Source organism: Sphaeramia orbicularis, chromosome 15 (genome assembly GCF_902148855.1).
Source record: "Sphaeramia orbicularis chromosome 15, fSphaOr1.1, whole genome shotgun sequence".
NCBI lineage: Eukaryota > Metazoa > Chordata > Actinopteri > Kurtiformes > Apogonidae > Sphaeramia > Sphaeramia orbicularis.
Genome location: NC_043971.1, coordinates 21,948,664 through 21,962,494, shown reverse-complemented (window position 1 = coordinate 21,962,494; position 13,831 = coordinate 21,948,664). Strand labels below are relative to the sequence as shown.

The 13,831-nt window shown below is 35.9% G+C and overlaps 1 protein-coding gene across 1 annotated transcript in view; it reads right to left on the bottom strand.

Moving 5' to 3' along the window:
- LOC115434420 (collagen alpha-1(XIX) chain) overlaps positions 1 to 13,831 on the bottom strand; it is a 127,315-nt gene that overhangs the window by 23,573 nt on the left and 89,911 nt on the right. The window contains exons 29-38 of the mRNA XM_030156358.1: positions 11,410 to 11,487; positions 10,983 to 11,018; positions 10,743 to 10,796; positions 10,459 to 10,512; positions 9,659 to 9,700; positions 7,840 to 7,944; positions 7,626 to 7,679; positions 6,059 to 6,112; positions 4,947 to 5,000; positions 4,732 to 4,785 (exon numbers count right to left, since the gene is read on the bottom strand). Coding sequence (XP_030012218.1) covers positions 4,732 to 4,785; positions 4,947 to 5,000; positions 6,059 to 6,112; positions 7,626 to 7,679; positions 7,840 to 7,944; positions 9,659 to 9,700; positions 10,459 to 10,512; positions 10,743 to 10,796; positions 10,983 to 11,018; positions 11,410 to 11,487 — 585 coding nt within the window. The remainder of the gene's footprint in view (positions 1 to 4,731; positions 4,786 to 4,946; positions 5,001 to 6,058; positions 6,113 to 7,625; positions 7,680 to 7,839; positions 7,945 to 9,658; positions 9,701 to 10,458; positions 10,513 to 10,742; positions 10,797 to 10,982; positions 11,019 to 11,409; positions 11,488 to 13,831) is intronic.

Here is a 13,831-nt window from a genome sequence, read left to right as displayed (position 1 = left end):
AAAAGTTGATTAATGTCCTCACACGGGTATGAAAATGGTGTTCTTTTCTAGCACAATGCCAAGGAGACAGCAGAATACAACCAGTCTTACGGAAAATGGTAGAAAAAGCAGGTATGCACAATATTGATTAAAGTTCTTTTATGCAGTTAAGTGAAAAAGAACAGGCTCTGATATGTACTCAAAGTATGAAAGTAAAAGTATTTCTTCGAAGGGCATTTCTACCAGTTGCTTTCAGTGGAATGTTAACTGAATCTGACATTATATAAATATACAGTGAAGACAATCAAACCATTGTAAAATAAAAATAAAAAACAACATAAGTTTCTGAAGATGATGAACAGTAACAGTAAGGCATTACGACACTGTTTCTCCACTTCACCTTCTCTTTTTATTGTCTGTTTTGTTGTTTCATCTCAGTATGTTTGCAGAGTGTGTGATATACAACGATGATACACCAATAGTTGTCTTTTCTATTTGTTATTATCTCATCCATTTAGTCTGAAATTGTTCTTGTTGGCAGGAAGGTATATAAAAAATAATCAATCAAATAAAAAAATTAATAATTCCCCTCAAGTGCATTCAAACTACAGTAACAAGCCAGTTTTGAAATGTAAGTAAAAAGTAAAAAGTACAGGTCTTATTGTTTAAAGGATGCAGTATAAAATATTCACCCCTTTTGATGTGATCCTTTTTGTTTTTATAAATGGAATCATGTTATATATATAATATAATTTGTCTTTTTGACTCTTTATAGTTAAAGTGGAAGATTTCTACAAAGTAACATAAATCATTCATTCATTTTCTGTAACTGTATAATCTTCTGGAGGGTTGTGGGGGAGTTGGAGCCAATCCTAGCTAACATCAAACAAAGGCGCTCATCACAGGGCTGGTGTATAAAGATGAACAACCATTCGCTCTCACTTTCATACAGGTCATTTAGATTGACCGGTTGACCTGCTGAGGTGAATGTCTCTTGATGGTGGGAGGAAGTTGGAGTAAACGAGGAGAACATGCAAATTCCAATCTGTGATGGATTTGAACCCTGGAACAATGCAAACATCTGCCCCACTGTGGTACCATGTAATGTTAATTAATCCATCCATTTTCTGAAACGCTTAATTCTTGTGGAGGTCGCATGTCAGAACCTATCCTAGCGAGGATGGGGTACACCCTGTATGCATCGCCAACTCATCACAGGCCTGACATATAGAAACGAACAACCATTCACTCTCACGTTCACGCCTAAGGACAATTTAGAAAGTCGGAGTGCCGGGACAGTATGTCAAACTCCGAACAGAAAGGCCCACATGGAATCAAATCCAGGACTTTCTTGCTGTAAGGCGATAGTGCTAACAACTGCACCACCATTCAATTAGTTAAAAATATGTAAAGCATAATTACATAAATATTCACCCGCTTGAGAGTGATTGACCTAATTCATCAGAGCATCAGTTGTGCTAGTAGTCTCACAACTAGTAAGATTTTCTTTGTAAACTGTCATTCATTCATTGATTAATTCATTTTCTGAATCCCTTAAGGGTCAAAACACGGTATTTGAAATCTTTCTGGTGGGATATTTTAGAGACAATTTGACAGATTAGTGTTGCTAAATGACCCACATTTGTACTTTTAAATTCAGTTTTGCTTTAGTTGGGCCATAAGGGATTATCCAAAACAAGGAGTTACTTTATATTGAAATAAATGTTGGAACGGCAGTCAATTAAAGTTTGCTCTCTGACGGCACATTACTGTGTTTTGACCCTTAACCCAGTGTTTTTCAACCTTGGGGTCGGGACCCCACGTGGGGTTGCCTGGAATTCAAATGGGGTCACCTGAAATTTCAAGTAATTGATAAAAAGAAAAGACAAAAAAAAAAAAAAAAAAACATACTAAAGTGGCAAGGTTTCACTGTAAAAGGATCGACATTATTACAATGCAAACTTTGGTGCTGCTGGTAGATACACACCCCAGGTGAGCCTCTAAATAAGACCCTCTTTCCTCCTCATTTCAGTTTAACCCCTTGAACACTGGTTTCAGATGTTTTTGGTGCAAGATTTTATCAGTTTGAGAAAGTACAGACTGTACCACACAACTTAAAAAGGGGATTGGGAGCAGTTAATGCAGTGTTTTTTAACCTTAGGGTCAGGACCCCCACGTAGGGTCGCCTGGAATTCAAACGGGATCGCCTGAAATTTCTAGTAATTGAAAAAAATTTCTAAAAAATGTAAACTTACTAAGAAAAATGTACATTATATAACCTAAATGTTGTGTAAAATTAACATTTATTTGCAACATATTATAGCAAACAATTACATGATCAAAAACAAATTAATTTTAGCAAAAAAAAAAAAAAAAAAAGGCTCCATTTTGAATGTCTGGGGTCACCAGAAATTTGTGATGTTAAAATGGGGTCACGAGCCAAAAAAGGTTGGGAACCACTGCCTTAACCCTTAAGAAGGTCACAGGGATGTTAGAATTCATCCTAGTTACCATCGGTAAGGTGTGGCACACCACTCCAACCTGCTCACCGGTTCATCAATGCAAAGCAGATATAAAGAGACGCACACACAAACATGCACAACCATTCATATAGTTCATTTAGAGCAGCTGTGTCCAATCCTGGTCCTCGAGGGCCAGTATTCTGCATGTCTTCGATATTTCCCTCTTCCAGCACACCTGATGGTCGTTATCAGGCTTTTGCAGAGCTTGACGATAGACTTATCATGTGAATCAGATGTGTTGGAAGAGGGATACCTAGTAATAATTCTTATTGCCTTTTTTTGAAGTAAAAAGATAGGATGAATATTTGAATAGTAGTTGTTTCCCCATATTTCTGCATCATAATTTAGGCATGGAAGAATGATAGAATTATATAGTTTAAGAAGTGAATATTTATGAAGTATAGTTCTCATTTTACCAATTATGGCTATGTTTTTCGCTTATTTTGTCTTTAACATGTTTAGATGCGACTTATATTTGACTTCCACTCAAGATACATCAGAATATTTTGTTAATCAAATACGTGCAGTCTTTTCTTCTTTTTTTGTCCTATGTATAAGATACAGAAATATAACATAAATTAATGAGTAGGATCTGAAGTGGACTTCCAACATAGCCACTATTAGCAAGAAAGTCCAGCAGAGGATGTACTTCCTGCGCCAACTCAAGAAGTTCAACCTGCCCCAGGAGCTGCTGATCCAGTTCTACACCGCAATAATCCAGTCTGTTCTGTGCACGTCCATCACTGTCTGGTTTGGATCAGCCACCAAACAGGACAGGAACAGACTGGAACGGACAATCAGGACTGCAGAGAAGATTATTGGTACTGATCTGCCCACCATCCAGGACTTATATACATCCAGAGTCAGGAAACGGGCAGGAAACATGTCTGCAGACCCCTCACACCCCAGACACAACCTGTTTGAACTTCTTCCCTCCGACAGGCAATACAGAATACCGTACGCAAAAACAGCCAGACACAAGAACATTTTTTTCTGCCAGGCCGTCACTCTGATGAAACCTTCATGACCCATCCAGTGTCAATACCCCCCCGACCCCAATTCACCAACTCACAAACTTATATTTTTGCACTCTGTATAAAACTGTCTAATTTGCACTATGTAAAAAAAAAAACTTCATTTGCACTACAATTATATATACATATACAGGGTGGGGAAGCAAAATTTACAATGAACATTTAGTTGTTTTTTCTCAGCAGGCACTACGTCAATTGTTTTGAAACCAAACATATACTGATGTCATAATCATACCAAACACTATTATCCATACCTTTTCAGAAACTTTTGCCCATATGAGTAATCAGGAAAGCAAACGTCAAAGAGTGTGTGATTTGCTGAATGCACTCGTCACACCAAAGGAGATTTCAAAAATAGTTGGAGTGTCCATAAAGACTGTTTATAATGTAAAGAAGAGAATGACTATGAGCAAAACTAGTATGAGAAAGTCTGGAAGATACTATTAAAGAAGAATGGGAGAAGTTGTCACCCGAATATTTGAGGAACACTTGCGCAAGTTTCAGGAAGCGTGTGAAGGCAGTTATTGAGAAAGAAGGAGGACACATAGAATAAAAACATTTTCTATTATGTCCATTATCTTGTAGCAAATAAATTCTCATGACTTTCAATAAACTAATTGGTCATACACTGTCTTTCAATCCCTGCCTCAAAATATTGTAAATTTTGCTTCCCCACCCTATATATATATGTATATATATATATATATATCTATATCTATATCTATATATATATATATATATATATATATATATATATATATATATATGTAATTTTTTTTTTTTTTTTACAGACTGTATTTGTGTACATATCCACTCCCTGTATAAATACTTCAATTTGCACTTTCTGTACATATTGCAATGTAAAACCCACTATAAATAATATACACATATACATATATTTTTAATAGACCGGACCCACTCACCCACTCAGTGTATAAAAACTCCAATTTGCACTCTGTACAAATTCCATTGCAAATCTACTGTAAATCTCAACCCATTGTTGTCTTTGTCTCCAGTGGACTGTTTGTCTATATTATGTCTAGGTCCACATGTTGTCTGGGTTCATGTTGAAACTGTATGTTGTGAGCAATGTAAAAACCGAGGCCAAATTCCTTGTATGTGTTCACATAATTGGCCAATAAAGCTGATTCTGATTCGGATGTGTAGATACATTTGTCTATGGTAAAAAGCCTTACTTTTTCTCCTTTTGGTCCTAGTTGTCCCATTGGACCTGGTCTGCCCATGAGCCCCTGTAAACAAAACATCATCCTTACAACAGGAAACGACCTTCACAGAATCATAGAGAAAGTGTGTACACCAAAAAAGAGCTGTAACAAAAAAAAAAAAAAAAAAAAAAAAAAGTTGTCATGCTCTAATAAAACTCTATCCCCAGTCAGTATGCTTGTCTTACCGGGGCTCCTGTACGACCGGTCACACCAGGAAGACCTGGCGCCCCAGAGGGTCCCTAGAGGGGACACAGAGGATCAAAATAAGTCTGATGACAAACTATATTTACATAGAAATTATATGACAAACCTAGACACACTGTATAAAACCATGTTGTGTTCAGAATAGAGGAGAAATATACCTGTAGAATTCTGTGTTTAAAGGCTCATACTCCTTGAGACCTACTATAGCTGTTCCATACGTTATAATCATCTGAGTGAAAAGGAAATGATCCAGAAGATGAACTTTTTAAATGTAATTTGTAGTTAGAGTGTTAATAATAGTGTCTGTAAATTACTGTCCAAACATGTTTTCATGGTTATTGGAAAAGCTTCAAAGAATCCATTAGCAATAAGCATCACACAATAAAAAAGATACTCACAGCGGTGGCGGCTTTAAGTGTAAACCATTTAACTGCCTACTGGTACATCTTCACACCGTACCTCCTTATTTTTAAGTACTTAAATATACAAAAGCACTCGGCATTTCATGTTACATTATCGACTGTAACATGTTTGCTTATGTAGTGTGTAGCATCTTTATTCACTTGTAAGATAAGGCATTTGAGTACTTTTAGAGATGGAATGATGTGTTTCTCCTACTGATTTCTTTTATCACTGAAACAGGAAAAAGCAGGACTATAAAGCATGTTTTTATTGGGCCTATAAAATCTAGTAACATCTATAAAAAACATAAAATCGTGTGTGCCTGGTTGTGAAAATCTCCGTCCATTGCAGTCTGACGCTGAAAGTTGACCTAAGAACTGTTTTCGAGGTCTTCTGAAGAGTGCCTTGTTTTTTAATTAGCACAGATAGACATGCAGTGCAGGTTTCGTTCTTTATAAAGTAGCTCTCCAAGTGCAGAAGATAGGGCAAAGTGCAGATGCAGCATTGTGGATACCTTTTGATAGTTTCTTTTTTTTATAACAGACTCTTTAAGCAGACAGGCTTTAAGATGAAGCAGACATTACAATATATTTACATTCTTTTGAAAGCCTACATCTCAATGTCATAGTGACTTCCGCATGGTTAGATAATGGCTGGATTCATTTGTTTAGATTAAACTTTATTCGCTCACCTCATCGCCTTTATCTCCTGTAGGGCCTGGGAACCCTCGCTCTCCTTTTACTCCCTGCAGGAAGGCAGAATCAATGAGGGAAAACTGAATGTTTTTCACCAAACATGAAAAGACCTAAAACTAAAGGCTGATGGGTGTAAACTTCAAAATACCCCCCCCCTTCCTTACAAGCAGATGACTTGAAATTGCCTAGCCTCTTTCACCATGGTGCAAAACTGTATCCATAGCAACTACTTCTGCAGCAAGCACATAAGAGTGTACAGAATAATAGGAGTTGTAGAACAGCTGGTTGAGCTTCCAGCGATCACCCAAACAACAATTTATGAATGGCATTTGTCACTGTAAATCTCTCTGTAATCTCATTTCAATATACAAGATTTAACACACAGCTCAATAAACAACATCACACATAAAGACCATTAGTTTAACAAATGCTTCTCGTGCTAAAATGCTGATAATTTGTTTAGAATCACACATACTTAAAATACAATAGTGATAATAACAGTAAACAATTCATAGTAAGATACAGATAATAACAATTATGGAGCTATTTATTTCTATCTATATTTCAGGAGGACATAGCTTTTCCTCTGGGTTCTGCAATACAATATACTATATATATGGTGCAATAACAGAAAAAAAAAAAGTTTATATTGTGTTGTTAATCATACTTTTTGCATTTCTTTCATGTGTGTGCGTTAAGACAGCTCCAAGAACCACAGAGGCGATTCAGTATGATAGGAGGATGGAAGGATTCTGACAAGACAGAGCAAGGAGCTTGCACTAAGATTGACTGACGTAAAAATGTATATTTACTGTCTGATGGTGGAGAGCTAGCAATTCAATTCCTTTCCAGCCATCTCTGTGTTTCTGTATGAAATGTTGGTTATTTTAAAGTTTTTCTTAAAATATATAGAACTTTGTAGAAGTTACTATGAAGTATGAAGTTTTTAGAATCCAAGTTACTGTATAGTGATGTATCATATAAAATTACATATATCTTGATTTAATGTACATGTAATTTACTGGTACTTAACTAGGAGTTCATTGAGCTAAAATGTCCTAAGTTGTTCGCCAGTGTTTTATAAGGACAAGTCAAGGGCTAATATACTATCGTTTAACAATTATATTATACACTAATAAGCAATTATTCGATCATTCTCCATATTCATTTAATTTTTGTAAGGTCAAGAAAGGGCTGGAGCTCATTCCAGCTGACATCAGGTGAAGACAGTGAACACCCTGGACAGGTCAGCAGTTCACCACAGGGTTGATATACAGGGACAAACAACCATTTTCACCTGCAGGCTATTTATGGGGACCAATTAACCTATAAAAGTGCATGTCTGTGGTAGGAAGCTGGAGTACCCATCAAGAACCCACACAGATACAGCAAAGTCCACACAGAAAGGCCCCTCCCCTCCCCTAACAACTGCACCACCGAGCTGCCCAAATAGGCAATTAGTCAGTAGTTAATATATGAACCTTGATTTAAAGTGTTACAACAACTACTACTAGTACTACTACTACTACTACTGCTTCTAATAATAATAGTAGTGGTATTAACCTTGGGGCCTTCTTTCCCAGGGTTACCCATAGGACCTCTCACACCTGGATCCCCCTGTTCAGAACAGAAGGTACACAGTTAATATTATTTTAGGCACAGATGCAGGCAGACATGATTTCATATGGAACTGCCGTTGAACATGCAACATCGAATTCCTGTAATTGACGCATCAGATAACCATATTTTTTCTCTCCAGCTGATGAGTTAGTTTTACCTTTTCTCCCACCATGCCTTCTACTCCTGGTGCTCCAGGGGAGCCCTTCTCTCCCTTCTGCCCAGGCAGCCCTGGGACTCTTGTCTGGCACAAACTGCAGGCATTCTGCCAGCACAGGCAAGGAAAGAAGGAAGAGAAAATGGTGACACAGATAAGATTTCATTAAGTTGAGCTTGAGCACTGCATTTTCGCCCTTTATTATGTCACATCCCCTGGGTGGAGGACAAGACCCCAACTGACACAAAGTGTTCTCTAAATGTCTGCAAAGCAGAAATAATGTGAACCCACCTAGAGTGTATCTCATCTAGGTGAGTGGTGAACTTTGTCAAACTCATTGACTGTGACATTTAGGTGAGAATCTTAAATATCATTGTCCGCGATCCAGTCTAGATATAATATAGGCACTGTACCTTCCAGGAAAGAGCTAGAACCGCTGAGTTAAAAATGGTGCATTTCAGTACGGAACGGCTGCATTAAATTAGATGTTGAGAGTGATACAGGAAAATGAAAATAATCTACATGTCACTGTCCTCAACTTGTGTTCCAAGATACCAAGGAGAGATTCATTAATGATCCGGTATTACATAAAAATAAAAAAGAACCAGGTAGAAAAAAAAGCTAAATGTAGCTATTCCATTTTTTGTAGGTGTCATGAAGCTGATGAAAGTATTAATTAGAGCAGCAATAAGAAACCGAGAACTTATTGGGAAATTAGAGAAAGAAAGACATAAAGAAAAAAGAAAATGAGTGAGAGAAAATGATATGGCATGTGGTATTATCTATTAATGATTCGTCATATGAAGGCATTACATTTATTGCTGATGTACATTCAGTATCCAAAATGAAAAACCTTTAATTTAGCTAAGTAATGTCCTGCAGGTAACAACATGGCATAAGGTGGCTAATCTGCTCCACTCAAATGAAAAAAGCAATTTGCAAGGATTTTGATAGAATATGCCCATTAAAAAAGTGGAGCAGCTACAAATTAAGTACTTGATCTCGCTGTAGTACGTAGGTGATATAAATGGAAAAGTCCTCCACAAGGGTTTGGCCCTAAAGTCCATAAAACTGGTTCCAAATTCGTTCACAAAGGTAAGAGAAACTTGAAGGTTGCCGCTTTAACTGAAGATAAAATTAGATTTCAGATGTGATGAAAATAAATGATTTGATGTTTTGAAGGGGAGAACATAAAACACTAAGTTTCACTTGCAAATTCTTTGGCAAGAGAGCTAAAATATTGGATTATTTGTGTTTGAAGTGGGAAAAAAAACACATCTGTGAGCTTTGCTTAAAATGCTTATCAGGACTCCTTTGTTTCCCACAGAAGCTGAATGCATATGTCACGCTTCAATTTTCCTGGTTATATGGAAGGTGTTTCAAAGAACTACACATACAGTTGCACTATATGTTCAGTATGTATTCAAAATAGCAGGGATGTTTGTTTGTGGTCACACTCATTTATAAGCTTACAAAGGCACAGTATGTTATGTATTTATAGGTTTATATTATATTTACAATGCTGATCTTTTAATTGCTTGTATAAGTCTCACGTACCTCAACACAAGTGAATGTACTGCTTTAATGAAGTGAGATAAATTAATTGCATGTTCTTTTGTATGGATTCTTCTCTCAGTCATCCTGATGGAGGCACTCAAGGGCTTTTACGTTCTTATTAAATTGATAGTATGCATACAGTACCCAGAATAATACCCACTGAAACTACTAACATTGGTATTTTTTTAATTATACTCCAGGCAACCCATGGCATCTAATTGTTTCTGAAAAGCTGTAATCATCATTAACTGGGAAGATAAAGTACCTTAAGTAATGCACCCATGTCGCCAACAATTGGCAAGGCAGTCTGTCAAAAAAGAAGAAAAAGAAATCCATGAAACATTCTTCAAACCAGTCTTCATTTCAGGGGGAATAATCTTTCATATTTTAAAAAATATCCTGCTGTTGTTTGATGACAGTGCATCTTGCAAATTACTCAAAACACAAATTTATGAAAGCATCTTATTTGCCTTTAAGGGATACGATTTCACCACAAAACACTTTTAACAAGTTTCAGCTCCAGTGTTTCATTTTCAGTTTTTATCTGCAGTACTCGAGGAAACAGTTTAATAACTTCGCTGGAAGACAAAATCCTCAGATGTTGAAAATATTGTTGTTCTTGGGAGTTGAAAAAAAAAAAATGCTTCCACTTGCATCCTATGCATTTTTCAGACATAAAATAGGGTAAATGGGTTTCATGGGTCTTTACAACACATGAATATAAATAGGTTAAAATGCTAAATTTACAAGGCTTTGATGCAACGGCTGCAGCAGCAGTCTCTCATGGAGCTCACACTGCAGATACCACAACACTAGTAAATGTTGCTCACTTGAAAGACATGAAAAGAATAAAAAAAAAAGGATGAAAACATATGCTGACAACAGGGTGCGCCAATTTGTCATAAACAGCTCTGTATTTCTGAACGTTATGAGGCTTGGTGCTGCTAGTTTCTGCAGAAAAGAAGCTGCACACTGAACGGTGACTTTGACTTTAAGGTGTCATATATCGTCATTACAAATCAGTGATGCTGAACTGTAAAAGGAAAATTAGACTTTATTACTTACTGGTTCACCCGGGGGTCCAGCAGGGCCCGGGGGTCCTGGTCTACCAGGGGAACCCTTTAATTGGGACAAAGAAAAGTGTTAACAATTCTCCTGGCTACACTATCCTTTAGACATGCAATGCTATAACTCTACTTTTAGACCTTTCTCAGTTGGTGGGCCTTGGAGCTGTGATACTTTGTGTTCCTCCACAGTGGGTAACTGACATTCTGTTATGCTTCCAGCTATCTTTTATCTGCAGATGTGTGAGGGAGATATAGGATTGTAAGGGTAGTGTTTTTACTCACCTCTCTTCCAGGAACTCCAGGAGTGCCAGATGAACCTGGGGGTCCACGGGGGCCCTAAAAGAAAAAAAAAGAAAAAAAGAAAAACCTCACATCATTTTTCAAATCATGCTTGACTGACCACCTAGAATCCTATATGTGTTATTTGAAATGTAAAATAGAGCAGCTGGACACAAGTAAATGTAAAATCTGTTAAGGTAAAAACACATTATCTGTTATAGATTCAGAAAATTTGCTACAGACCTCAATTCCTGGCTTTCCTGTGGGTCCCACGGGGCCCTAAAAACACATCACATATCTTGTTAACACCATCTGCCCTCTAGCACCTATGATCCAATAAAGGCATTGGACACCTTAGACACCTTTTGCTCTATTGATTCGCCGTCTCCAACTATTCCATATGTCAAAAATGAGAGCTAGGTCTTTCACAATCAACTCTTCACACTAGCGGTTCAGAGCATATATAATGTAAGCGGGGATGTAATAATACAGTAGAACCTCACAGAACTGACCGGCCTTTTTATCTGACTGCAGTTAATGAACACTGATCTTGATATTCAAAGAGAAAGTCTTTCTTTTGACGCCTCAAGACAAGAATTTGAGAGGTATCATAGTTTGAAGTTAATAATAAATGTGGGAGATAGTCCAATCAATACGTCATAAAACTCACCGGCGGGCCTTTGACACTCTCTCCAGGTTCACCTTTTTCACCGTGGTCTCCTGGCAATCCCGGGATGCCTCTCTCACCCTGACAAAAAAAAAACAAAAAACACAAAGCAGCAGTCAGTGGGGTTTCAGTGATAGTGAATCCAGAAGTCATGTTGAGCTGCTGCTCTGCATGATCATTAAGTATTTAGACTCTGCCGGAGCTCATTTTTCCTTTATGTTTAGCTTTTAATCGCTTGAAGGGAAAGAAACACAGCAATATTCAAGGCCACTGGCATGCATATGTTCATTATCCATTTAATTAATGTGAACTTGTACATCTGTTCAGCTACAAAGCACATTAGAATATGATTTTTTTCTTATTATAATACTATAATAATTATTAGGTCCTCTTATATTTCTAATTTGCAGTGATGCCCAGTATGACATGTTCAATACTGCACCTGTATTCAGGGTTTTCAGATGGATTTGGTCTGACTGGATTCCAGCATTTTCTCTCGGTTTGTTCAAGATTTAGGTGAATGAACAGGGCAAGACATTTTTTTGTTTGGGTTTTTTTGATTGACTGATTGAAATCTTTATTTCGAACATGTAGACAGTGAAATCAAAACAAAAATCTACCAACAAAATATCAGTACCGGTACATAAAAGGTTGATAAGTAAACAAAAGAGAAAAAATATAATAATAATAATAATAATAATAATAATAATAATAATAATAATTATTATTATTATTATTATTATTATTATTATTATTATTATTATTATTATTATTATTACTATAAATATAATAATTAAATACATGAAATGAAATTATACACGCTCGAAAAGGAGTAGGAAGAAGTAAAAACTTATATGCTCCTACCCTCAATCTCTATTCCTTATTACCTCTATATAGTAACTATTATTTTATATGAATATCAATATAATAATAATAATAATAATAATAATAATAATAATAATAATAATATGACACATCCTTTTCCTATATAGCCTACACTAATATAATAATAATCATTTACAAATTACCCTACCAGATATTAATACCAGATATTAATAAAAACAAACAAAAAAACCCCAAACAAAAACACATATACATATGTAATATAAATACGTATAATATTCTATTTTGTCTTATTTAGTAATTTAGTAATAATATATTCATAGATCTATATTTAAACTAGATATTATCAATACATATGTGGCAAAGCCCCACTATTAAAACAATAAGAATACATACACTGTTGTCCACAAAGGTGAAATAAAATATTTTTACCTCTTCTCATGAAATGATTGTGACAATGTGGTTTATTCTTGATAAATAAAGTGTAACTGGGACTCAGTATGTAATCATTGCACCTGATAAAAGGTGATTACTGATGTGTATGAATACAGGGTTTCTGCAGGTATCAGCAAATCTAATTTAATGTTTTTTAATGCCCTTTTTAATGCCACTTTAAACAAATTTAATGCTCATGTCCAAGTGCAGATACAGTTTTATGTATAGTTTTATATATACATGACGGTTTACCATCAACAGGCTTTATCCAGGCTCTGAATAGTTCCTCCTCCAATCACTTCTGCTGTAACTTGCCATTTTGCAACATTTGCTAATATTCCCTCTGCTCTTTCGCCACAGCATGATCACACTCACAGCATGTTGCATTCAAAGCATCCGGTGTTGTGACTTTGTGTATCGGCTATAAACTATAGCCAATTAAAGGGTTCCGCCTGTCAATCATCACACTATACTTCCAGTCAAAATTATTAAATGTTCATAAAATCTAAATAAATTGTGAATAACAATGCTTTTTTTCCATTAAGTGTATTTACGTTTTTAATGCCTCTGGACATCGAATTTAATGCTTTTTAATGCCATGAAATTATCGCACCTGACATATATGAAAATACTGACCTTTTTTGCCTCCAAAGCATGATTAAATTTATAATGTTAATGAAACATGTAAATATTTACTCTGAACACAACAAATATCAGATGACCTGAGTCCTATTATTTTTAATCTTCTTCTAACTTTAAAATTTACATATTGAGCAGGATAGGCCTTGTACATTCAACAGTATCACATAACTGTGTCCTAAAACTCACTATTACCATCACTTTAAGTCTGATCACACCTGATAATGAACGCACAAGTAATTTCACTTCTTCTGTGAAGGAAAATGATTGTGTGCATTGATAGTGAAATAAGTTTAGTGTGTTTTCCTTGGAAAACAATCTAAATCTCCTCATAATGGCTCTATTCTATGGTTTATAGAACATGATGTCTTTGTAGATGTTTTATTCCTTTTATGGGTATTTTAATGGCCAATAAAACAAAACAAAACAAAACAACAGATGAAACCTCTTAATTATGCCACATGTTCTAATAATTTTGGCCACCGCTGTACATATTTCACATAATTTT